This window comes from Myodes glareolus, chromosome 17 (assembly GCF_982192425.1).
Source record: "Myodes glareolus chromosome 17, mMyoGla1.1, whole genome shotgun sequence".
NCBI classification, from domain to species: Eukaryota; Metazoa; Chordata; class Mammalia; order Rodentia; family Cricetidae; genus Myodes; species Myodes glareolus.
In genome coordinates this window covers 64,115,136-64,141,384 of record NC_142042.1, presented here as the reverse complement: position 1 = coordinate 64,141,384, position 26,249 = coordinate 64,115,136, and the positions used below count along the sequence as shown (strand labels likewise).

Here is a 26,249-nt window from a genome sequence, read left to right as displayed (position 1 = left end):
AAACAGGCAGTGTCAGATACCAAAAAAATTTACTTAATGTTTTACTTTGCAGAAAGTAGGGAGAAGTTGTTCATGATCAAGTTTCATTTCAAAAGTGTACTTCTTATAGAAAACTACAGGTTTAAAATATAAATAATCATTACAGTAATAAATACAACTTAAAAAATAACAGTAAAATGAATTTTGTTTAATCTTTCTAGGTACTATACTATTGAAAGATGTCCACTCTCCTGGAAAACATCACTTCCATGATTGACATATTCCAGCAATACTCAAACAATGATAAGGAAACAGAAACACTGAGCAAAAAAGAGCTGAAGGAACTTCTGGAAGTAGAACTACGGGCAGTTTTGAAGGTAAGAAACAGAAAAAACAAACAAAAAAAACAGACTTTCTGTTCCTCCCCAATAATCTCAGCTAAGATTGTATAAAACATTATTTCATTACATTATGTAATGAAAGAGCCCTAGCTAAGAAAAGAGAAATGTTATTTTGCTATATTTAAATACGTACATATATATTATTCATGTATTCGTGTAAAAATGAATACTACCAATATTTAATTACAAAAATTTGAGTGTACATTAATTTTTCACAATAAGTTTCCCAACATCAAGAAATGCAGAGGGGGTTACTGAGAAGGAAATTAAATGATAGAGTGAATAAAATTCAGATACTCAAAGTGAGGAAAAGAGTAATTGATATCAGGAATTGAGGCATGATTCCTAGCTGATCTATACACATTAATTGATATATTACCAACATATGTGCGACAAGAATGAAAGACTATAAAAATACTACAAATGAAAAAATCTAAATGACATAGCACAAATGATGGTACAAAACATAAATTAAAATAGCAATTGAATTAAAAAGTTGAAATTAGTTGGTATGAAGGATTGTGTGTCTGCAATTCTTACAGAATCCAGATGATGAAGATATTGAAGATGTCTTCATGCAAATCCTGGATGTAGACCATAATGAGAAAATAGACTTCACTGAGTATTTACTGCTGGTGTTGAAGTTAGCTCAAGCATATTATGAATCATCTCGCAACAAAAGTTCACAAACTGGATCCAAGAGAAGAAGAAAAGATCATTATAAAGAAGTAGAGGAGGATGAAGAAGAAGGAGAAGAAAGAAGACAAAGACACAGAAGAACTGATGGAAAGCAAAATAAAGAAAGATCGAAAAGTCCAAGAGGAAGAGGGGGAAAAAGGCATGGATCAAGCAGCAGAAAACATGAGAGGGACACAAAAACCCACGGAGAGACAGAAAAACATGGGAAAAATCACAGTTCAACTAGAAAGCATCGGGGAGGATCTAATTCAACTGAAAGAGGAAACAGCAAGGGAAGGAAAAATAGAAGAACAAAGGAAACAAATGAAATAAAAAATGAAGTTGTGAAAAATGAAAATACAACATATGAAGGAAGAAGGATAAGCAGTGGTAATTATTACTATGAAAAAGAAAACGACGAAGAAGAACATGAAGATAGAAGAAGCAAAAACAGGCAAAATATTAAACACCAAGAATCTACGGACAGGTCCCGGCAGTCCGGCTCTCGTCAGAGAAGCGAGTCCTCCCAAAGACATGCAGACTCTTCCAGGGGCACCACAAGAACAGGCTCTCGAGGAAGACAGGAGTCCCCAGCTGGCCACCAGTCAACTGATGGACCCCGGCATTCCACATCAAGGAGGGAGAGACACCAGAGAGACAGCGACAGCCAGCGCAGTGACAGCGAAAGCCACTCTGACGGCTCAGAAGGTCAGGTAGCGGGAGCCCGTGGTCACTCCGAGGCCAGCCACAGGCATGCGCAGACATCCTCCCGTGGCCAGCAAGGCTCTGGACCCTACCAGGTGTACTACTACTCTGAGGAGGAACACGGCCACTCCGAGTCCGGCCACACACAGCAGCGGTCCAGTGGCAGAGCAACCCAGGGCGCCCACCAAGAACAAGGAAGGGACAGCGCCAGGACTGGGGGCTCTCACCAAGGACAGACCTCCTCTGGCCACCAGGCTGGGTCCTCCCGAGGAACTGCTAGAGAGGGTCAGGGGTCCCACCGGGAGGCCGCGAGGGACAGCTCTGCGCACCACCAGGCTACAAGGGACCAGGCCAGCACCCACGCAACCTCCGGATCCAGCACCACAAGGGGCCGCCAAGACCGCCATGATGGCGCTGGACGCTCAGGATCCAGGCAAGGCCAGAGAGGCTCCCACACTGATAGTGATTCCTCCCGTGGTCAGGTAGGCCAGAGAGGCACAGCCAGCGCCCACCAAACTGGACACCAACAGTCTGCGGACAGGTCCCGGCAGTCCGGCTCTCGTCAGAGAAGCGAGTCCTCCCAAAGACATGCAGACTCTTCCAGGGGCACCACAAGAACAGGCTCTCGAGGAAGACAGGAGTCCCCAGCTGGCCACCAGTCAACTGATGGACCCCGGCATTCCACATCAAGGAGGGAGAGACACCAGAGAGACAGCGACAGCCAGCGCAGTGACAGCGAAAGCCACTCTGAGGGCTCAGAAGGTCAGGTAGCGGGAGCCCGTGGTCACTCCGACGCCAGCCACAGGCATGCGCAGACATCCTCCCGTGGCCAGCAAGACTCTGGACCCTACCAGGTGTACTACTACTCTGAGGAGGAACACGGCCACTCCGAGTCCGGCCACACACAGCAGCGGTCCAGTGGCAGAGCAACCCAGGGCGCCCACCAAGAACAAGGAAGGGACAGCGCCAGGACTGGGGGCTCTCACCAAGGACAGACCTCCTCTGGCCACCAGGCTGGGTCCTCCCGAGGAACTGCTAGAGAGGGTCAGGGGTCCCACCGGGAGGCCGCGAGGGACAGCTCTGCGCACCACCAGGCTACAAGGGACCAGGCCAGCACCCACGCAACCTCCGGATCCAGCACCACAAGGGGCCGCCAAGACCGCCATGATGGCGCTGGACGCTCAGGATCCAGGCAAGGCCAGAGAGGCTCCCACACTGATAGTGATTCCTCCCGTGGTCAGGTAGGCCAGAGAGGCACAGCCAGCGCCCACCAAACTGGACACCAACAGTCTGCGGACAGGTCCCGGCAGTCCGGCTCTCGTCAGAGAAGCGAGTCCTCCCAAAGACATGCAGACTCTTCCAGGGGCACCACAAGAACAGGCTCTCGAGGAAGACAGGAGTCCCCAGCTGGCCACCAGTCAACTGATGGACCCCGGCATTCCACATCAAGGAGGGAGAGACACCAGAGAGACAGCGACAGACAGCGCAGTGACAGCGAAAGCCACTCTGACGGCTCAGAAGGTCAGGTAGCGGGAGCCCGTGGTCACTCCGAGGCCAGCCACAGGCATGCGCAGACATCCTCCCGTGGCCAGCAAGGCTCTGGACCCTACCAGGTGTACTACTACTCTGAGGAGGAACACGGCCACTCCGAGTCCGGCCACACACAGCAGCGGTCCAGTGGCAGAGCAACCCAGGGCGCCCACCAAGAACAAGGAAGGGACAGCGCCAGGACTGGGGGCTCTCACCAAGGACAGACCTCCTCTGGCCACCAGGCTGGATCCTCCCGAGGAACTGCTAGAGAGGGTCAGGGGTCCCACCGGGAGGCCGCGAGGGACAGCTCTGCGCACCACCAGGCTACAAGGGACCAGGCCAGCACCCACGCAACCTCCGGATCCAGCACCACAAGGGGCCGCCAAGACCGCCATGATGGCGCTGGACGCTCAGGATCCAGGCAAGGCCAGAGAGGCTCCCACACTGATAGTGATTCCTCCCGTGGTCAGGTAGGCCAGAGAGGCACAGCCAGCGCCCACCAAACTGGACACCAACAGTCTGCGGACAGGTCCCGGCAGTCCGGCTCTCGTCAGAGAAGCGAGTCCTCCCAAAGACATGCAGACTCTTCCAGGGGCACCACAAGAACAGGCTCTCGAGGAAGACAGGAGTCCCCAGCTGGCCACCAGTCAACTGATGGACCCCGGCATTCCACATCAAGGAGGGAGAGACACCAGAGAGACAGCGACAGACAGCGCAGTGACAGCGAAAGCCACTCTGACGGCTCAGAAGGTCAGGTAGCGGGAGCCCGTGGTCACTCCGAGGCCAGCCACAGGCATGCGCAGACATCCTCCCGTGGCCAGCAAGGCTCTGGACCCTACCAGGTGTACTACTACTCTGAGGAGGAACACGGCCACTCCGAGTCCGGCCACACACAGCAGCGGTCCAGTGGCAGAGCAACCCAGGGCGCCCACCAAGAACAAGGAAGGGACAGCGCCAGGACTGGGGGCTCTCACCAAGGACAGACCTCCTCTGGCCACCAGGCTGGATCCTCCCGAGGAACTGCTAGAGAGGGTCAGGGGTCCCACCGGGAGGCCGCGAGGGACAGCTCTGCGCACCACCAGGCTACAAGGGACCAGGCCAGCACCCACGCAACCTCCGGATCCAGCACCACAAGGGGCCGCCAAGACCGCCATGATGGCGCTGGACGCTCAGGATCCAGGCAAGGCCAGAGAGGCTCCCACACTGATAGTGATTCCTCCCGTGGTCAGGTAGGCCAGAGAGGCACAGCCAGCGCCCACCAAACTGGACACCAACAGTCTGCGGACAGGTCCCGGCAGTCCGGCTCTCGTCAGAGAAGCGAGTCCTCCCAAAGACATGCAGACTCTTCCAGGGGCACCACAAGAACAGGCTCTCGAGGAAGACAGGAGTCCCCAGCTGGCCACCAGTCAACTGATGGACCCCGGCATTCCACATCAAGGAGGGAGAGACACCAGAGAGACAGCGACAGACAGCGCAGTGACAGCGAAAGCCACTCTGACGGCTCAGAAGGTCAGGTAGCGGGAGCCCGTGGTCACTCCGAGGCCAGCCACAGGCATGCGCAGACATCCTCCCGTGGCCAGCAAGGCTCTGGACCCTACCAGGTGTACTACTACTCTGAGGAGGAACACGGCCACTCCGAGTCCGGCCACACACAGCAGCGGTCCAGTGGCAGAGCAACCCAGGGCGCCCACCAAGAACAAGGAAGGGACAGCGCCAGGACTGGGGGCTCTCACCAAGGACAGACCTCCTCTGGCCACCAGGCTGGGTCCTCCCGAGGAACTGCTAGAGAGGGTCAGGGGTCCCACCGGGAGGCCGCGAGGGACAGCTCTGCGCACCACCAGGCTACAAGGGACCAGGCCAGCACCCACGCAACCTCCGGATCCAGCACCACAAGGGGCCGCCAAGACCGCCATGATGGCGCTGGACGCTCAGGATCCAGGCAAGGCCAGAGAGGCTCCCACACTGATAGTGATTCCTCCCGTGGTCAGGTAGGCCAGAGAGGCACAGCCAGCGCCCACCAATCTGGACACCAACAGTCTGCGGACAGGTCCCGGCAGTCCGGCTCTCGTCAGAGAAGCGAGTCCTCCCAAAGACATGCAGACTCTTCCAGGGGCACCACAAGAACAGGCTCTCGAGGAAGACAGGAGTCCCCAGCTGGCCACCAGTCAACTGATGGACCCCGGCATTCCACATCAAGGAGGGAGAGACACCAGAGAGACAGCGACAGCCAGCTCAGTGACAGCGAAAGCCACTCTGACGGCTCAGAAGGTCAGGTAGCGGGAGCCCGTGGTCACTCCGAGGCCAGCCACAGGCATGCGCAGACATCCTCCCGTGGCCAGCAAGGCTCTGGACCCTACCAGGTGTACTACTACTCTGAGGAGGAACACGGCCACTCCGAGTCCGGCCACACACAGCAGCGGTCCAGTGGCAGAGCAACCCAGGGCGCCCACCAAGAACAAGGAAGGGACAGCGCCAGGACTGGGGGCTCTCACCAAGGACAGACCTCCTCTGGCCACCAGGCTGGGTCCTCCCGAGGAACTGCTAGAGAGGGTCAGGGGTCCCACCGGGAGGCCGCGAGGGACAGCTCTGCGCACCACCAGGCTACAAGGGACCAGGCCAGCACCCACGCAACCTCCGGATCCAGCACCACAAGGGGCCGCCAAGACCGCCATGATGGCGCTGGACGCTCAGGATCCAGGCAAGGCCAGAGAGGCTCCCACACTGATAGTGATTCCTCCCGTGGTCAGGTAGGCCAGAGAGGCACAGCCAGCGCCCACCAAACTGGACACCAACAGTCTGCGGACAGGTCCCGGCAGTCCGGCTCTCGTCAGAGAAGCGAGTCCTCCCAAAGACATGCAGACTCTTCCAGGGGCACCACAAGAACAGGCTCTCGAGGAAGACAGGAGTCCCCAGCTGGCCACCAGTCAAATGATGGACCCCGGCATTCCACATCAAGGAGGGAGAGACACCAGAGAGACAGCGACAGACAGCGCAGTGACAGCGAAAGCCACTCTGACGGCTCAGAAGGTCAGGTAGCGGGAGCCCGTGGTCACTCCGAGGCCAGCCACAGGCATGCGCAGACATCCTCCCGTGGCCAGCAAGGCTCTGGACCCTACCAGGTGTACTACTACTCTGAGGAGGAACACGGCCACTCCGAGTCCGGCCACACACAGCAGCGGTCCAGTGGCAGAGCAACCCAGGGCGCCCACCAAGAACAAGGAAGGGACAGCGCCAGGACTGGGGGCTCTCACCAAGGACAGACCTCCTCTGGCCACCAGGCTGGATCCTCCCGAGGAACTGCTAGAGAGGGTCAGGGGTCCCACCGGGAGGCCGCGAGGGACAGCTCTGCGCACCACCAGGCTACAAGGGACCAGGCCAGCACCCACGCAACCTCCGGATCCAGCACCACAAGGGGCCGCCAAGACCGCCATGATGGCGCTGGACGCTCAGGATCCAGGCAAGGCCAGAGAGGCTCCCACACTGATAGTGATTCCTCCCGTGGTCAGGTAGGCCAGAGAGGCACAGCCAGCGCCCACCAAACTGGACACCAACAGTCTGCGGACAGGTCCCGGCAGTCCGGCTCTCGTCAGAGAAGCGAGTCCTCCCAAAGACATGCAGACTCTTCCAGGGGCACCACAAGAACAGGCTCTCGAGGAAGACAGGAGTCCCCAGCTGGCCACCAGTCAACTGATGGACCCCGGCATTCCACATCAAGGAGGGAGAGACACCAGAGAGACAGCGACAGACAGCTCAGTGACAGCGAAAGCCACTCTGACGGCTCAGAAGGTCAGGTAGCGGGAGCCCGTGGTCACTCCGAGGCCAGCCACAGGCATGCGCAGACATCCTCCCGTGGCCAGCAAGGCTCTGGACCCTACCAGGTGTACTACTACTCTGAGGAGGAACACGGCCACTCCGAGTCCGGCCACACACAGCAGCGGTCCAGTGGCAGAGCAACCCAGGGCGCCCACCAAGAACAAGGAAGGGACAGCGCCAGGACTGGGGGCTCTCACCAAGGACAGACCTCCTCTGGCCACCAGGCTGGATCCTCCCGAGGAACTGCTAGAGAGGGTCAGGGGTCCCACCGGGAGGCCGCGAGGGACAGCTCTGCGCACCACCAGGCTACAAGGGACCAGGCCAGCACCCACGCAACCTCCGGATCCAGCACCACAAGGGGCCGCCAAGACCGCCATGATGGCGCTGGACGCTCAGGATCCAGGCAAGGCCAGAGAGGCTCCCACACTGATAGTGATTCCTCCCGTGGTCAGGTAGGCCAGAGAGGCACAGCCAGCGCCCACCAAACTGGACACCAACAGTCTGCGGACAGGTCCCGGCAGTCCGGCTCTCGTCAGAGAAGCGAGTCCTCCCAAAGACATGCAGACTCTTCCAGGGGCACCACAAGAACAGGCTCTCGAGGAAGACAGGAGTCCCCAGCTGGCCACCAGTCAAATGATGGACCCCGGCATTCCACATCAAGGAGGGAGAGACACCAGAGAGACAGCGACAGACAGCGCAGTGACAGCGAAAGCCACTCTGACGGCTCAGAAGGTCAGGTAGCGGGAGCCCGTGGTCACTCCGAGGCCAGCCACAGGCATGCGCAGACATCCTCCCGTGGCCAGCAAGGCTCTGGACCCTACCAGGTGTACTACTACTCTGAGGAGGAACACGGCCACTCCGAGTCCGGCCACACACAGCAGCGGTCCAGTGGCAGAGCAACCCAGGGCGCCCACCAAGAACAAGGAAGGGACAGCGCCAGGACTGGGGGCTCTCACCAAGGACAGACCTCCTCTGGCCACCAGGCTGGGTCCTCCCGAGGAACTGCTAGAGAGGGTCAGGGGTCCCACCGGGAGGCCGCGAGGGACAGCTCTGCGCACCACCAGGCTACAAGGGACCAGGCCAGCACCCACGCAACCTCCGGATCCAGCACCACAAGGGGCCGCCAAGACCGCCATGATGGCGCTGGACGCTCAGGATCCAGGCAAGGCCAGAGAGGCTCCCACACTGATAGTGATTCCTCCCGTGGTCAGGTAGGCCAGAGAGGCACAGCCAGCGCCCACCAAACTGGACACCAACAGTCTGCGGACAGGTCCCGGCAGTCCGGCTCTCGTCAGAGAAGCGAGTCCTCCCAAAGACATGCAGACTCTTCCAGGGGCACCACAAGAACAGGCTCTCGAGGAAGACAGGAGTCCCCAGCTGGCCACCAGTCAACTGATGGACCCCGGCATTCCACATCAAGGAGGGAGAGACACCAGAGAGACAGCGACAGACAGCGCAGTGACAGCGAAAGCCACTCTGACGGCTCAGAAGGTCAGGTAGCGGGAGCCCGTGGTCACTCCGAGGCCAGCCACAGGCATGCGCAGACATCCTCCCGTGGCCAGCAAGGCTCTGGACCCTACCAGGTGTACTACTACTCTGAGGAGGAACACGGCCACTCCGAGTCCGGCCACACACAGCAGCGGTCCAGTGGCAGAGCAACCCAGGGCGCCCACCAAGAACAAGGAAGGGACAGCGCCAGGACTGGGGGCTCTCACCAAGGACAGACCTCCTCTGGCCACCAGGCTGGGTCCTCCCGAGGAACTGCTAGAGAGGGCCAGGGGTCCCACCGGGAGGCCGCGAGGGACAGCTCTGCGCACCACCAGGCTACAAGGGACCAGGCCAGCACCCACGCAACCTCCGGATCCAGCACCACAAGGGGCCGCCAAGACCGCCATGATGGCGCTGGAAGCTCAGGATCCAGGCAAGGCCAGAGAGGCTCCCACACTGATAGTGATTCCTCCCGTGGTCAGGTAGGCCAGAGAGGCACAGCCAGCGCCCACCAAACTGGACACCAACAGTCTGCGGACAGGTCCCGGCAGTCCGGCTCTCGTCAGAGAAGAGAGTCCTCCCAAAGACATGCAGACTCTTCCAGGGGCACCACAAGAACAGGCTCTCGAGGAAGACAGGAGTCCCCAGCTGGCCACCAGTCAACTGATGGACCCCGGCATTCCACATCAAGGAGGGAGAGACACCAGAGAGACAGCGACAGCCAGCTCAGTGACAGCGAAAGCCACTCTGACGGCTCAGAAGGTCAGGTAGCGGGAGCCCGTGGTCACTCCGAGGCCAGCCACAGGCATGCGCAGACATCCTCCCGTGGCCAGCAAGGCTCTGGACCCTACCAGGTGTACTACTACTCTGAGGAGGAACACGGCCACTCCGAGTCCGGCCACACACAGCAGCGGTCCAGTGGCAGAGCAACCCAGGGCGCCCACCAAGAACAAGGAAGGGACAGCGCCAGGACTGGGGGCTCTCACCAAGGACAGACCTCCTCTGGCCACCAGGCTGGGTCCTCCCGAGGAACTGCTAGAGAGGGTCAGGGGTCCCACCGGGAGGCCGCGAGGGACAGCTCTGCGCACCACCAGGCTACAAGGGACCAGGCCAGCACCCACGCAACCTCCGGATCCAGCACCACAAGGGGCCGCCAAGACCGCCATGATAGCGCTGGACGCTCAGGATCCAGGCAAGGCCAGAGAGGCTCCCACACTGATAGTGATTCCTCCCGTGGTCAGGTAGGCCAGAGAGGCACAGCCAGCGCCCACCAAACTGGACACCAACAGTCTGCGGACAGGTCCCGGCAGTCCGGCTCTCGTCAGAGAAGCGAGTCCTCCCAAAGACATGCAGACTCTTCCAGGGGCACCACAAGAACAGGCTCTCGAGGAAGACAGGAGTCCCCAGCTGGCCACCAGTCAACTGATGGACCCCGGCATTCCACATCAAGGAGGGAGAGACACCAGAGAGACAGCGACAGACAGCGCAGTGACAGCGAAAGCCACTCTGACGGCTCAGAAGGTCAGGTAGCGGGAGCCCGTGGTCACTCCGAGGCCAGCCACAGGCATGCGCAGACATCCTCCCGTGGCCAGCAAGGCTCTGGACCCTACCAGGTGTACTACTACTCTGAGGAGGAACACGGCCACTCCGAGTCCGGCCACACACAGCAGCGGTCCAGTGGCAGAGCAACCCAGGGCGCCCACCAAGAACAAGGAAGGGACAGCGCCAGGACTGGGGGCTCTCACCAAGGACAGACCTCCTCTGGCCACCAGGCTGGGTCCTCCCGAGGAACTGCTAGAGAGGGCCAGGGGTCCCACCGGGAGGCCGCGAGGGACAGCTCTGCGCACCACCAGGCTACAAGGGACCAGGCCAGCACCCACGCAACCTCCGGATCCAGCACCACAAGGGGCCGCCAAGACCGCCATGATGGCGCTGGAAGCTCAGGATCCAGGCAAGGCCAGAGAGGCTCCCACACTGATAGTGATTCCTCCCGTGGTCAGGTAGGCCAGAGAGGCACAGCCAGCGCCCACCAAACTGGACACCAACAGTCTGCGGACAGGTCCCGGCAGTCCGGCTCTCGTCAGAGAAGAGAGTCCTCCCAAAGACATGCAGACTCTTCCAGGGGCACCACAAGAACAGGCTCTCGAGGAAGACAGGAGTCCCCAGCTGGCCACCAGTCAACTGATGGACCCCGGCATTCCACATCAAGGAGGGAGAGACACCAGAGAGACAGCGACAGCCAGCTCAGTGACAGCGAAAGCCACTCTGACGGCTCAGAAGGTCAGGTAGCGGGAGCCCGTGGTCACTCCGAGGCCAGCCACAGGCATGCGCAGACATCCTCCCGTGGCCAGCAAGGCTCTGGACCCTACCAGGTGTACTACTACTCTGAGGAGGAACACGGCCACTCCGAGTCCGGCCACACACAGCAGCGGTCCAGTGGCAGAGCAACCCAGGGCGCCCACCAAGAACAAGGAAGGGACAGCGCCAGGACTGGGGGCTCTCACCAAGGACAGACCTCCTCTGGCCACCAGGCTGGGTCCTCCCGAGGAACTGCTAGAGAGGGTCAGGGGTCCCACCGGGAGGCCGCGAGGGACAGCTCTGCGCACCACCAGGCTACAAGGGACCAGGCCAGCACCCACGCAACCTCCGGATCCAGCACCACAAGGGGCCGCCAAGACCGCCATGATGGCGCTGGACGCTCAGGATCCAGGCAAGGCCAGAGAGGCTCCCACACTGATAGTGATTCCTCCCGTGGTCAGGTAGGCCAGAGAGGCACAGCCAGCGCCCACCAAACTGGACACCAACAGTCTGCGGACAGGTCCCGGCAGTCCGGCTCTCGTCAGAGAAGCGAGTCCTCCCAAAGACATGCAGACTCTTCCAGGGGCACCACAAGAACAGGCTCTCGAGGAAGACAGGAGTCCCCAGCTGGCCACCAGTCAACTGATGGACCCCGGCATTCCACATCAAGGAGGGAGAGACACCAGAGAGACAGCGACAGCCAGGGCAGTGACAGCGAAGGCCATTCAGAAGTGACAATTGGGCACAGGCCGACTTCTGCGAAGCAGGGGAGTACCAGATCTAATTCATTCAATCATAGGGAATCTTTAGACCATGACCAAGCTGGAGACAAATCAGGTCATTCCACAAAACAACTTGAGTTTAATTATTCACAGAGATATTATTACTACTACTAAAGATCCAATGTCGTGGAAACAACGGAACAATATTTTAAGATCACCTCATTTTTGAATTGCTGTCTTTTACTTACTTTTGGGTTAATGCTTTCCTTTTTCTTTTTTCTTTTTCATTTTCTTATTTTCTTTTTCTTTTTTTGCTTTTGTCGGTTGTTTGGTTGGTGGTTTTATTTGGTTTGGTTACTGGGTTTTAGGTTTATGTATTTAGACTTTTTCTTCGGTGCTTTTTTCTTTTCATTTCACAAGTATTTTGAAAAGTAGTTCAGGTTTTATTATTTAGAAAATTCATGGTATGGAGAATTTAATTTTAGTAGTATGAATATTTGGTGTCAGAGTACGTTTATTTACTTTAAAATATTTTATTTTAAATCGCTTAAATCTGGATATTAATTTTTGCCCATAACTTGAAAAGTATAACAAAACCCGAGAACGGTCTATTTGAGGCCCTATTCCTCTGCCTGCAATCAGAATTTAAAATATCTACCCATTTGGATTTGCCCTATCTTAAGCAATTGTTTAAAAAGCATTGGACATATTGACTCTACACAGTAACCTGTATGATAAATGAAAAATAAATAATTGGCCATCTAATATTGTTTGACTCTTTCATTCTTCCTTTTCATAAATTCGAAGACTTCTCTCTGTGTGTGATAACTGCATGTTTTCATCTTTATAGAAAAAGTTGGATAGCCATCCAGAAATATCTGTCTTGCAAAGGTGAACTAAGAAATTTAAATATACCCATATATTTCCCTGTGGAATCACTGTTCCCTTGGAGTTTACCACCTTACAAAACAAAACAGCTTTGTTAAGAATAGGAAATCATTAATCCATATAATAATTATCTATTTCAAACCAAAATCACAAACAGGAATCTTTGAAGAAAGAACAAGGTTCCTCCTGGTGTTCGGTTCCAGAGGGCAGGAGTAGAACAAGTGCTCTCTGCCCTGGTAGGAAGTATGGTCATGTTTGCTATCAGGATATGGGTCAGGGGAGAATAAAGAACTAGGTAAGATATGCACAACATTCTTTCATGAAAAACTACATCTTTCCATCAAAACTGGGCTGGGATTTTGTCCCAAAATATAAAACTGGGGAGATCTATAGGCACACATCCTCAATTTGCAGATGAGTTTATCACACAAATAACTTCTTTCAAGACAAATATGCAGACATCAAGTCTCCAAGTTCTGAGTCTGGTGGTTTTATAAACAGTATACATAAAAACTACCTTTCTTGAACTTTTACTGAAATGAGTCATGCTGAAGTGAGACTGACTCTCAAAATTGAAATGATCTTTAGTGAAGACAGGTACTGAATCAAAGGCAACAAGCTGCTCCGTGTTTTATTTAGTCTTGCTTCATGTTCTATTGGATCCACAAGGCCTGGAATGCTGTCCCCATATAAAACTATAAAACTGCATATTCCTTAAGATGCCAGACCTGATAACTTAGCAATGATACCATAGAAATACCAAGTTTATCCAGTTCCTTCAGGCAGCCCTTCTATACATTTAGTTAGGCCTACATATGGGGCTAGAAGTAAAAAGCTATGAGCTAACAGTACAGACCTGTACTGCCCAAGGTAGATGTGTTGATGGACAATATAACAGAGACACAGAGATATGTGTTCTCTACAAAAATAAACTCTGAGTTTTCTGACACAGTCACAGTAAGATGAAATTGCTTTCTTCTGTATTCCTGCCTACTCAAATGATTGCATTGCCAGAATATCCTTTTTGTCCATTAACATAAAATCAGTTTGCCAAAAAGGATGAAACAAGGTTCACCAGAAGCATAAGTTCTATCCTCTTGTTCTCATGAAACTTTGTCCCTCTTAGTTGACTAACTCTTCAAAGAAAATTATCAGGATCACAATGACCTAGTAGTTGCATGGGAAACAGTCAGAATTGAACCTGGTATTCAATAACTTTTATTTGGGTCAAAGTTTTGGGCATGAGTTAAATAAGGAGATGAAGAATAAAATATTGAGAAAATAGGCCATTAAAGATCTGCCCATAGTTAAATAACAAGCATATGGTAGGTACAAGATTTGAAAGCTGGAAACATGGAGTTCAGTAGTAGTTCCTAATATGTAAAAACCCTGACTTTAATCCCCAGTACAGGAAACAAAAGCAAAAACAAAGAAAATATACATTTATCTGAAGATGATTTCTTTGTGCTAAGCACAGTGGTCCTTGCCTGGAACTCCAGTACTTTGGAGGTAGAAGCAAAGACAGTGTGTTCAAGGCAAGTCTGGACTATATTTCAAAGCTCCAGACCATCGGGGATATACATGAATACTACCTTGCCTCAAATTTAAAAGAATAATAATACAAAGATGTCCAAACCTAATTCTACATTTCAAGTCCTAGTTCTATCGCTAAGAAGTATTATCAACATTCAAAGAGACCAGAAAAATCAAATAAAGAGAAAAATGAAATATAGTCATTGCTTTGGTATCTTGAAATCTATGATACTAGGAAGAGCCATTTCTATAGAGAGGCAGGATACACAGAAATTATTGGAAAGATTAGGAATGAATGGCTGCCAATGAACCAGACACAATGAATATAAACAACTCCTATGAGAAAGCAAAAAAAGCTACTAACTAAACAAATCATTCAGGTTTCTCACATCTACCAGAGTGCTGACCTGTGTAGATCTGTGGTGTGAATCCACATCCATCAGAGTGATGATCTGTGTGGATCTGTGGTGTGAGTCCACATTCATCATAGTACTGCCTGTGTGGATCTGTGGTGTGAGTCCACATTCATCATAGTACTGCCTGTGTGGATCTGTGGTGTGAATCCACATCCATCAGAGTGTTGCACTGTGTGTGGATCTGTGGTGTGAATCCACATCCACCAGAGTGTTGCCCTGTGTGTGGATCTGTAGTGTGAATCCACATCCATCAGAGTGCTGGCCTGTATGGAGCTGTGGTGTGAATCCACATCAATCAGAGTGTTGGCCTGTGTATGGATCTGTGGTGTGAGTCCACATCCATTAGAGTGCTGGCCTGTGTATGGATTTGTGGTATGAATTCACATCTATCAGAAAGCTTCCCTCTGCGGATATGTGGTATGAGGATAGGGTAGATAGTTTTCAAGAACTACCTTTTGAGAATTAACATAGGCCAGATGATGGGAAGCCAAAAGTCAAGGCTAGACCTCCCTTCCCCAGATTTCTAAAGAATAAATAGCAAATTAAAATAACATTTTCTCAGTATACCATTCTATGTTTTGATATATGTATCCAATGTGAAATAATCACTACACCTAGCTAAGTTTGATAGATCAATTACCTCACATAGTTAACTTTTCTGGATGTGTATGTGGTGACATTAAGATCTAGCCTCTTAAGAAGTTTCAAAACACAACACATAATTTTAACTATAGCTAACACATTGTACATTGTCTCTAGTAATCACTCATCTGGTAAGAGAAGGGTTTAATCCTTTGTTCAACAGATTTTTTCCCCTACACTTTCAACCCTGGTAACACTATTCTACTCACTTTGCTTCCATGAGTTTGACTATTTTTTAGATTCCACATATGTGAATCATTCAACATTTATTTCTCTGTGTCTGACTTAGAATTATGCCCTCTAGGGTCATCTATATTGAGGCAAATCATAAATTACCCTTTATATTAAGGTTGACTAATATTTCATTGAGTATACAATCAGGAATCCATTAACAACAAGATATATTTTGAAAAATTTCTCATTAAGAAATGCTGCCATTTCATGAACATCTCAGAATACATAACACAAACTAAAAGCTATAGATCAACCACTTGACATGGCCTGTTGAGGCAATCAAGTAAATATATATGATCACCACCATATATGTAATTTATGGGTATAAATAATGGGATGCAGTCCCAAAGCCTCACAACATAATAACCACTTACAAATAAGATGTACATAGTCAAGCGAGTAGAGGATATGGGAACAAAACGAATAAATTACAGTCTTACTGTACACTATTATCAGAGTGGTTCCAATATTAGAAAGAAGTTAGTGGTTTATAAGTTAACAAATAATTTACATATATAACTTCATAAGAAAATAAACAAAATCATCTTTAGCACTTTGTGAAGCTAACTTGCCATTGGTTTCTACTACTCTCAAGAACTAATAGCTTCTTCCCAGTACATTTCCAGTCTACAATAGAGGAAGAGGATGGACAAGACACAGTACCTGATGCCCAGGAGCAGGCAGCCTAGTCAGTGTGTAAGGGCCGTGGTGCCACTATCCCACCAAGACCAGAGGTCCTCCCATTATCCTACATTATCTCCCTACCATGGACACTGGCTATATGTCAGACACACCCTATACATCTTCCGTTAGAAAGCTAAGGATGTGTGATATATTGGCCAGACTCTAGGCAATGTGGTTGTTGTATGGCTCACCATATAACAGGTTTCATCCTATTCTTTAGAAGAACAGTATTAAGCATTTAATAATTTTACTCCATTCTAGATATTGTAGTCATAATGATTGGAGAAAGAGACGGTTCTTTCAAGGGCTTGCCGAACAGACTGCTCTTGGTGGTATAAAGTATAGTAGTATAGTGTGACCAGTTGATCAGATTATTGGTAGGAAACAGTAGTCCAGACCGCTTCTTCTGAACTTGGAAGACATATTCTAAACCTTCCAACTTTAGGCAGCATGTGGTCAGTTTCTACAAATGTCTGAAAATGTGTTAACTTGGGGAGGAGAGTATCCAAGAGGTTTAATTAAACATCTTATATAAAATCCCAAAAATAAGAAAGACAAAGGTGACAAGAAACTGTTAGTAATTTTTTACAGCCAACATAAAAGATGCATGTGAGTGACGCAGCCCAAGATAGCTCCAAATACACAGAAACCAGGTCAAAATTAGCTCTGAAAACTACTCCCCAGAGTTTGGTCTCTATTATCCCATACAAAGAAATGACAAGACATTTTGGTAGAGATGTGACATGATCAGATTTGAATTTTTAAAATATTCAAAAATATTTTAAAGGCAGGAAAGGCAGGAAAGGGATGTGACCAAGTGGTAAGATGGCTGGTAAGGTAGCCATTGTACTACCTAGCCAAACTTACTCTGAACACCGTGATCACACAAGTTAAAAATATCTTAGATGATCTCTCAGATCTCTGGTAGCATTTCTAAGTATATAAATCATGTATAAAATATATAAATACCTTAATATATCAATATACTTTACTAGAACTTAATGAGAAGTCTAAAGTTGAACCAATGGTTCCCATACTTCAACCCATGGTAAATTAATGCATCCATAATATCAAATCTAGACTACAGATTGATTTTTTATGTAAATTGACATGTTACAGTGAACGTTGCAGATATGACCTAATTGGATAACTTCATATGAAACTCAGAAAACTGATTATCTTCAAAACTGTAAGACATCAGGGAACAGTCTCCTGAAGACAGACCATTAAGTAACACTGCCACCTACAGGCTGAACAGATAAGGATCTGTTCATTTGGTCCTGACAGTCTTCTCCAACCACATAAGAAAAGTGCCTTTAGTTGTTTAAAACCTGTGTGTTTCCCTTAGGCGTGTGTCTAAATGTCACCTCCCATCATTATGGGAATAATGTACTGAATAAATATACTGAAGTTTCCCTCATCACTACTAATGCTCACTTCACTCTGCAGTCAGTCAGAAGAGCTTGAAGTTAGTGACATTACTGAGAAGGTCCACAAACATCAGTTCAAGGCTTAGGCGTGTACATAGGCACAGAAAACACAAATGCATTATAGAAGGATGGGGTGGGATGGGAAGGGGACTTAGTGTGAGAAATCTTAGAAAAAGAAAGTTAAGGAGATGGGAAGAGAAGGAAAGAAAAGAAAAGAAAAGAAAAGAAAAGAAAAGAAAAGAAAAGAGGAGAGAAGAGAGAAAGGATGGGAGAAGAGAAGAAAGGGAGTAGGAGGAAAGATGAAAGAAGGGGGAAGGAAGGGAATGTAAGAAGAATTCTGTGTGGGGAAAAGCGAAATTTACCTTCAGCTCTAGAGAATAAATTTAATGAGGGTATGAATTTTAGTGGTAGTTTCCACAGCACATGCACTACATCTGAAGACACACAGAGAACACTAGCATGGCTCCTGCCCAAGGATGACATGAGAATTCATGAATCATTCCATATTTTTAACTAAGCTGCAAATGGACCAAAGTCCTCAGAACAAAAGCTGATTAATTTTTGAGGCAGGGTTTCTCTGTCTAGCCTTGTAAACGTTAACTCGATTCGTGAAATAACCAGGCCAGCTTGAAGATACACAATTTTTTTTTTTACTTATTATAAGGGGAAACTCACACTACGAGGATGGGAAGTCCAAGCTCCACTCTGTCCTGTGGTAATCACCCAGAGAGAGCAAGCACCTGGTACGTCCCAGTTTTTCTTCCTGGGCTCCAGGTAGCCACACCTTAGCTAGGTTCTACTTCTTAGAGGTGATTGGTTAACAAAGCTTCCCCCATCACCTCTCTTTTTTGTCTAAACAAGATCGATCCAAACCCAATACAACTATATACAATAGGAATAGATACCAAATATAAAGTTACAAACAATATAAACAATATTAAGCAAGGAACACATAACAAAAGTTTTAATAAACATTCTATTGCATCAGAAATAAGCTTGGCTAAATCATGAGAAAGGTAACTACGACTATCTAATCTTCAACCCAATCGAAGATCTGAGAAGGGAAACAATATTACTTGAGTAAGCAGAAAGTGAAATCAAGCAACTTCCAAAATGTGCAACAAATGACAGAGACAACTGGCTACCTGGGCAATAACCCAAAGTCTCATTTGCAATGTTGAAGCAACCAACTTTGGCAAAGGCCTAAAATGACTGACAGACCATTTTCAAACGCAAGAAACTTTTCAAAACAATCTTACCTTGTCTTGGCAGGATTTGACAGTCCTGTTTTATCTATTTACGGATACTATGTATCTTGTTAGTGGTTGAGGTATGGGCATTTCTTTGCCCAAAGGCTAGTTCTGCCAAGAAGAAAACAAGCTCCAGGTGGAGTGTCTTTGGTGCTCAACATTCTCTTGGGAAAAGAACAGTGCTGCCAGGAGCAAATGTGTCTCATGTCAACAGAACTCTAAGTTATTTAAATACCATTTTCTACAGCTCTTTGAAGTAGTTGAAGATTATCTGTCTATGCAGAATATAATCTCTATGTATCTAAAGAACCTGATTAGTCTAACTATAAGTATGACAAACATAGGTGACTATTGATCTATAATTCTTAATACCTATATAACTTAAGGACTAAGACACTAAACAACTGCAATAATTGAGGATAATGACCTCCAAATGTAAACAATGTATAAGTATCTTGATCAGTGGTAGAAATGTACACTGCAATATTGTAAATATATATCAATATATAAAATATGTTTTAAGCAGAGGTAGAAGCATGCATGCATACAATATTCAATATAATTTAACTTTGTATCAACATACAAAAATCTGTACCAAAGTAATTGTCTATAAATAATAACTCACAAGTATTCACTCTATTACTTACTATTATTATTAGTGTGAGTAAGCTTATACCAATCTATTATCCCATCCAATTTTTCCTTTTTTCCCAAAGAGATCCCTGAGTCTATAAAATTCCTCCCCCCACCCTCAACCGTATACTAATTATAATCAACCCCTAAATTCTGTCCCTAACGCTGAGGACAAACTTTGTTGGGAGAGGGGATGTCGTCTTCTAGAATTACTTTGAGCTGTCATGGGGACAACATTCTTTCTATGGGATCCTGGGAAGGTAAAATGATGGTTAAGTTTCAAGATTAATGTCTGGTATGATTACAAATAGTCTCTGAATATTTTGTGGCGGTCTGCCCAGAATGTTGTAAAAATATGCACCATTTCAGGTAACCAAGTTGGAACCATCTTGTGCAGCTGGTACCCAAAACGGGTCTTGTAGTAGCGCTATCAGCATCATGACGCCATATCAACCAGTTGGAGTTGTTGTTGTGGGGCCCCATCTTCATCCTGGAAGCTTCAAAAATTATTGCAGGAAAATTCATTGTTCATTATGGAAAACTTAAGCATTATTTATATAGACATATACAGACATATATAGTCAATGAAAGGTATGATAAAGACAAAAAAGATACAAAGAAAAGTAAAGATTTTTTTCTAAATTCTTTTTTCTTTCTGTCCCATATCATGGTTCCTGACATGAAACAGAAACTCTGGGCTTTTATCTTAACAACAGGCTTGGAATTAGAGAGGGACCAAGCCAGTGTCCAACTCCAAAACCAGCTCTATATATTTAGAAATATAAATGCATACAGGGTCCCTTGAATTTTTTGAAGATGAGTGTTTTCCTGCAAAGACAAGAACAGAACCCTGCCCCCATCTTATATATTTTTCTTACCACCTGTATGGTTATCACCATTGTGGATGAGCTGTCATTTCTCCTTTTCAAGAGTTTTCTTCTCTTCAAACTGAATCTTTATTAATTTTGATGGTATCCATAATGTGGAAACAAGAGCTGAACTAGATTTGAAGCCTGCTTCACAAATGAAATCTACACCTGGTCAGAGGTCCAGTCAACAATTTATGTCTAGAGAGCTAATAGGCACAAGAGATAACTATTATTATTGCTTATTAAATTGTCATAGTATCAAATAGCCTTCTAAATATCTGTGTTTATACTCACAGACAAAAACTACTTTCATCCTTAACTAGAGAAGTCACTCTCTAAGTGAACAGTGGCAAATGTAAGGACATATGGATCCCCAAAGTGCTGAGGATAAAACATCGAGGACCCAGCCTTTCAAAGTCTGAAAGTGATTGGTTCTCTCCTAAATTTATGGGCCTTGCTTCCATCCATTCATCGCCCTGATGATCTTACAAGAAATAAAACTTACATGTGCAAATTTTCTTTTTAAAACTGAGGTAATCAAATATTGTCATCTACTCACTGAATCCAGATCTTTCCACGAAGAATCTGACTCAACAGAAGGGACAGAAATGGGTTCACGTATGGACAATCAAAAGTTACCACTATAACTTTAGGCTAAACTTACAGACAAGTACTATTAACACATTCTGGATTAGCTATGAGAAGACTGTAGGGTGCATATGCAGATAGTGATAATTAGCTCTATCTGTTAGGGTTATGACTCAATCCTTGGGCAGTCTGTAGAGAAAGTAGTGGGATATGCCACAAAGAAAGCTAAGTATCCAATCATGGGGAACATAAAACACGAATTTTAAAGGTTTGTGTACTCATTCTAATTCAAGGCCTCGTCAGAGCCAGATATCCACTAATGGTTAGTTTACATCTATACATAGATAATCCAGATACAACAACATATACAGTCAAACATCCAGCTATTGACAGACAGAAGACAGCTCTAGACAAGTAGTATATTCTCAAGGCCAGACATAAATTCACGGAGAGTTTGGTTCTAGTCACAGAGACGATGAGTCCAATAGAAAAGGAAGACGCAGAACCAGCCATGAACAGTCAGAAGATGACTACAGATGCCTAGAGACAAGTTCAGTAACAGCCTGTAACCTGCACAGAAGGACAGAACCCTGCCAGAACACTCAGAGACCTAGTTATAGCCAATGAAAAGCTTGGATGAATGAGAAATAAGACAAGGACCCATCCATTGTAAAGAAAACATGAAGACTGGAGGTCTATGCACGCAGTATAAACAGCAAACAAACATCCAGTTATGGTCAATACAGTTCTAGTAAAGGGCAATGTGGACACTGGAATGGACTCTTACCTCTTGTCCATACTCACTCTGGTATGACTGTGAGCAGCTATGGTTCAACACAGGAGGAAAAAAATGTGTCAGTGACTCTCCATCATCCGTGTAGAAGGGTTTAGAAGCATATACAACCACATTTCTGAGAACATCTATGAGGATATTTCAGAAGGATTTAAAACTATCCCCCACATAATGGGGTCTCAGGCTGAATAAAATCGAGAAAGCAAGCTGAAAACTAATTCATTTCTTGCCTGCCTAGCTACAGACACGAGGAGACAAGTCACTTTACCTCCCTTGCCATGAGGAACTATATCCTCTCAAATCTAAGCCAAAATAAACCCACCCCTAAGTTGCTTTTATCAGATATTGTATAAGAGCAATGAGAAAAGTCATGGTTGGAAAGAATTGCAAACCTTCAGGATATCAACATGACCAAGAATACTCCAGATGCACACAAGGATATCAGAATCTAGTATAACAACAGCAAATACTGTATCTCATTGCGAATGACCAGATATTCCATCTGCTCACAGACTATCTGCATCTACCTATCTGGATCAAGTGTATGCAGACACCCAGGGTACCAGTGTAGTAAGGATACTGACCATAATCAGAAGATTCATGGAGAAAGTGAACATCAGTCAGTCCATAGATGGTCTGAAGGTGATTAGAAAAAGTTCACACAGAGAGGTAGAGAATAGATCTCGGCACCAGAATCTTACCAAGAGCAGACACAAACTGGAAGGACTAATAGCCATGGACAGCCAAAATCTAGTATCAATGCATATGGTTTTTATATGGACAACCAGAGATGAGTATGGGAAGTCAGAATTGGACACAATCACTGTATACAGTTTGAATCTTTTATAAGCAAGGAGGCTCCAATTATAGTCATCCCAAGGCTGGTGAAGGACAAATAGAGACGAGATAAATAGGCTTTTCCTTCACATAACAAGCCAAAGTACGGTATAGAGAGTCTGATCTAGTCTGAAAAGAAGAGATGTCAACTGCCACAGAAAAGTTAGAAAATTGTCCAGAAATACAGATATTAATTCATAGGCAAACCGTATCTACCCATAGAGAATTTTTTTAAATTACAGGGTCACTATTTAATTCCAGAATTTTACATTATATCACCACGTGTATACAAATGATGTAAAACAAGTACAGTGGTATTTTTAATACAAAATAAACATCTGTTTTATGGAAAAAACTATACTTTATATCTACACAGACAGCCCATCTTTTCCAAACAACAGCCAAAGCTAAAATTAACTCTAAAATCTCCAGCACAGGAAGCCGCTTTTAAGCTGTTCCAGGAGAATGGGCCCACAACACACTCCAGAGCTGTCCCAAAGACTGCAGCTGGAATTACTATGTTTTAGAATCGTTTTTTCCCAATGCATTAAATTGTAGTTTGGGATCATTTGTCTTATCTCAGCAATGATCTCAGATCATAGATGAGCAAACTAACATTAAAATATTTACAATTAACTCGCTGTTCTAAAAATAAAAGCTCTTAATATTCTGCCTCAGTTATTTTAAATTTATTTACGTACATGAAATGTGCTTTTTATTCTCTTAAAAAAAAATGCAACTTTCGTGTTACACCCTCATCTGGAAGTTTCCCGTGCTATGCTGCGTGACTCTGACACTTATATAACCTCTAGAGAAAATGGCTTCTAGATAGTAAATGCCACTTAGTTCAGCGCCGTTCTTTACTGGTCTCTATAAATTTGTCAGTAGCCGCAAGGAGACGCAGACCTCGCTGTACTGAGGAAGCGGAGTGACTGTCCTGGGGGAGTACTAGGAACACCCTCTTCCAGCCACTCCTGAGTTTTGAGGAGGACCATTACAGAATACTGCTGTTGTGATTCTTGGCTGCTGTTACCTCTAAAAGTGCTGACTTTCAGAGTTCTGCTAAGAAAACTATCCGTTTGGAACCCAGCTTGTCTTTTTTATGTACTAAGCCTCTGATGTAGAAAAACTGATGTAGAAAAACCTTCATTTTCCAAGGCCAGAGCCAGCTGTTCCCTACAGTATGTGCTGTTACCTAGGGTATGTATATACATCCTGTCAAACACCAAAGGCTGTTTCACTTCTGTGGAATATTTAAAGCAATGGTCCCAACAATGTAACTTTATTTCTAATGACTGTTCAATTTGTTTTACATTAAAAAAAATCTCTTTAAAAAAAGCAACTGATTAAAACAACATGGCCAGCACCATTATACAAGCAATGTTATTGGGTACTGAAGTCTCACAATGTTCTCTAGGTTGGACCCCCTGAAGCAACCCTCCATTAATAACCCTTCTTCTCCCAAACCTGAGACTTTCTTAGCTGGGAAGTTTTCACCCAGGCTCTAACAATCACTTCTTATTTTGGACAGCTCAAAAGGCAAACCTTTTGAGCTAGGAAACAATGAACTTCTCAGGGAGCCTGGTTTCTTACACTAGACTTTCCTATCTGATAACTGAGTCTCTGCTACTCCGTGTGTGTTACATTCCATGAGAAAGCTTTCCCATTCAGACTTGAGTTCAGTGAGCAGCTACAGCGTTTTAGTAAGACCATGTGTTGGGAGTCCCCCAGCAAGTATTCTATGAGCCAAGGAGAGGCCTTTTCCTGGGGGATGATTCTTCTTCCTCATCTTCCTCTTCATCATCTGGAGAGTCCACTCAGCCAACCAAACTCCCCTTAGTGGCTGTCACTGATGCAGCCAAGTTTGCAATTTTGGAAGAGGATCCATTAGAACTTGCTGGTGCTGTCTGAGCCACCACAGACTTACTGTTTGAACTGCTTGTTCCATTAGCAGCACTGGGGTGGGGAGGATGGGAGAAAGCAAATCTGAAGCCACCAGAAGACGTCCTTTTGGAAAGGTTTTCCTTGTCTTTACTTTCTTTTGCATTTTTAGTCTCCATAAATTTTTCATAACTATCTGGAAAATCATCTTCGATCTTAGATTTTTCAATTGGTGTCACAACTACCTTTCCTTCTTCATCATCATCTTCATTAAACCACATTTCTTCATCATCTTCCAAGGCTTTTGCATCTCTGCGAAATCAGTTGCTACGCAATATAGATGGTACACTATTCAGTTTCTGCTTTTGTCTGTCTTTTTTTGTTCATATTTTGTCTTCAATCCTTTGAATGTCTGAACATATTCAATCGACTCAAGTGCTTCCGTAAACTTTGCAATTTGGGTCAGGAATTCTTTATGCCTTTTTGGCTGTGCCAAAGCAAGGTCATATTCAAGGCATCCCACGACATCCATGATACACTCATCAGAAAACATTACCTCAAAAAAAGTTGCCTTATTTAGGAATAAGATTCCTCTAATAATCTCATATAGATGGTGCAAACCTTCAGTGTTTTCTCAGTCCTCACAAGCTTGGAACAGGTGCAGTAATTTTTTGATATAGCCTTCATTTTCCAAGGCCAGAGCCAGCTGTTCCCTACAGTAGGTGAGGAAAGAACTGAGGTAACTAAGTCAGCAATCGCTTCAAGTTTACTGAGTTCACATGTGGGCAGGGCAATTAGACGCCTAGTTTCTGGCATTTCTTCAAATCGTTCTTCTTCTGACTCATCAGTGAGGTCCTGTGTAACTTCTACTGATAGGTCCTTATGTTGAACTACAAAGCTGGCGATGACTTTAGACTTCTGATTCTCTTACTTTTACCTCCTGATTGTTGGGATTTCAGGTGCTTGCCACTATGCTTGGCTTAACCAAGCTGGAGCTGAACCCAGGGCCTCCTGTATGTTAGGGAAGCACTCTACCAACTGAGTTATATTCACAGTCTTGTTCACATTTTAAAAAGAAAAATCTAAAAATGGTAATATTGTTGTTCTTAATTTAAAGTGGAATAATCAGTTACAACAAATAAAAAACTGTCTAAGACTGAGGATGCAGGTCAGGAGCAGAGCACTTCTTTTGTTTTTGTTTTTGTTTTTGAGACAGGGTTTCTCTGTGTAGCCCTGGCTTCCTTGGAGCTCACTTTGTAGACAAGGCTGGCTTCAAATTCAGAGACCCTCCTGCCTCTGCTTCTCTAGTGCTGGGATTAAAGGCAGCAGAGCATTTATTTAGTATGAATTAAAACCTGGGTCAGATTACCAGCACTGGACAAATTTTTCCCCAGATCTCATCACAGCCAGCTTTTTCTTGAAAACTTAGAGCCAGATCATAATTTTCAGCTTCTGACAAACAATTAATGTATCCTGTTGTTTCTGATATGCAGTGTTTGGATTTATCTTTGACTCCAAGAGTAGAGATCTGTCGGACTCAGCACGGACCAGCAGCGACATCCCCTTGAGCTCCTCGACTTAAGTGGAGGAGAGGTACCCCGTCGTCCTGTTGTGGGTCTTCCTTCAGGGTGTAGACCTTCACCCGCCGCCGTGTATCCGTGTATCAGACATGGTGGCTGCTGTCTCCACCCTGCCCTCCCGTGCTCAAGTCGCCGCCTCCTCGCTCACCTCACTGGTGGCCCTCACTCCTGTGAGCCCACAGTGGTGGCAGCGGTTCAGGAGAGGCCCGAGTTCCCTATAGAGAATTTGTATTCCACACAAGAGAAAGATGTTGATCGATTTATGGACAATTTATTATCAGGATCATCTCATAGTCAATCAGCTATACCAACTGAATCCATAAAAAGAAAACAACAGTGATCTTATATAGACAAGTCAGAGCCATTGAAACACAACT

At 47.5% G+C, this 26,249-nt stretch overlaps 1 protein-coding gene, 1 non-coding gene and 1 pseudogene across 2 annotated transcripts; 2 read left to right on the top strand and 1 right to left on the bottom strand.

Annotated features, from left to right (window-relative positions):
* The first annotated feature begins 200 nt into the window (after positions 1 to 200).
* Flg (filaggrin) lies at positions 201 to 12,379 on the top strand. The gene is made up of 2 exons (XM_087897294.1): positions 201 to 356; positions 923 to 12,379. Exons 1-2 carry the CDS (start codon positions 219 to 221, stop codon positions 11,786 to 11,788), a joined length of 11,004 nt encoding a protein of 3,667 aa, XP_087753420.1. The 5' UTR covers positions 201 to 218; the 3' UTR covers positions 11,789 to 12,379.
* A 5,466-nt stretch (positions 12,380 to 17,845) lies between these two features.
* On the top strand, positions 17,846 to 17,952 carry LOC125415158 (U6 spliceosomal RNA). The gene has a single exon (XR_007236540.3). It is a non-coding gene; the product is annotated as a U6 spliceosomal RNA (small nuclear RNA).
* Positions 17,953 to 23,997: 6,045 nt separating this feature from the next.
* LOC125414747 (serine/threonine-protein phosphatase 4 regulatory subunit 3B-like) lies at positions 23,998 to 25,955 on the bottom strand (annotated as a pseudogene).
* Between the last annotated feature and the right edge of the window lie 294 nt (positions 25,956 to 26,249).

Bases quoted from the DNA above. Each gene is read 5' to 3' on its own strand.
- Flg (XM_087897294.1), top strand. From the start codon at position 219: ATGTCCACTCTCCTGGAAAACATCACTTCCATGATTGACATATTCCAG. The intron at 357-922 runs GTAAGAAACAGA...CAATTCTTACAG, and splicing joins AACTACGGGCAGTTTTGAAG to AATCCAGATGATGAAGATAT.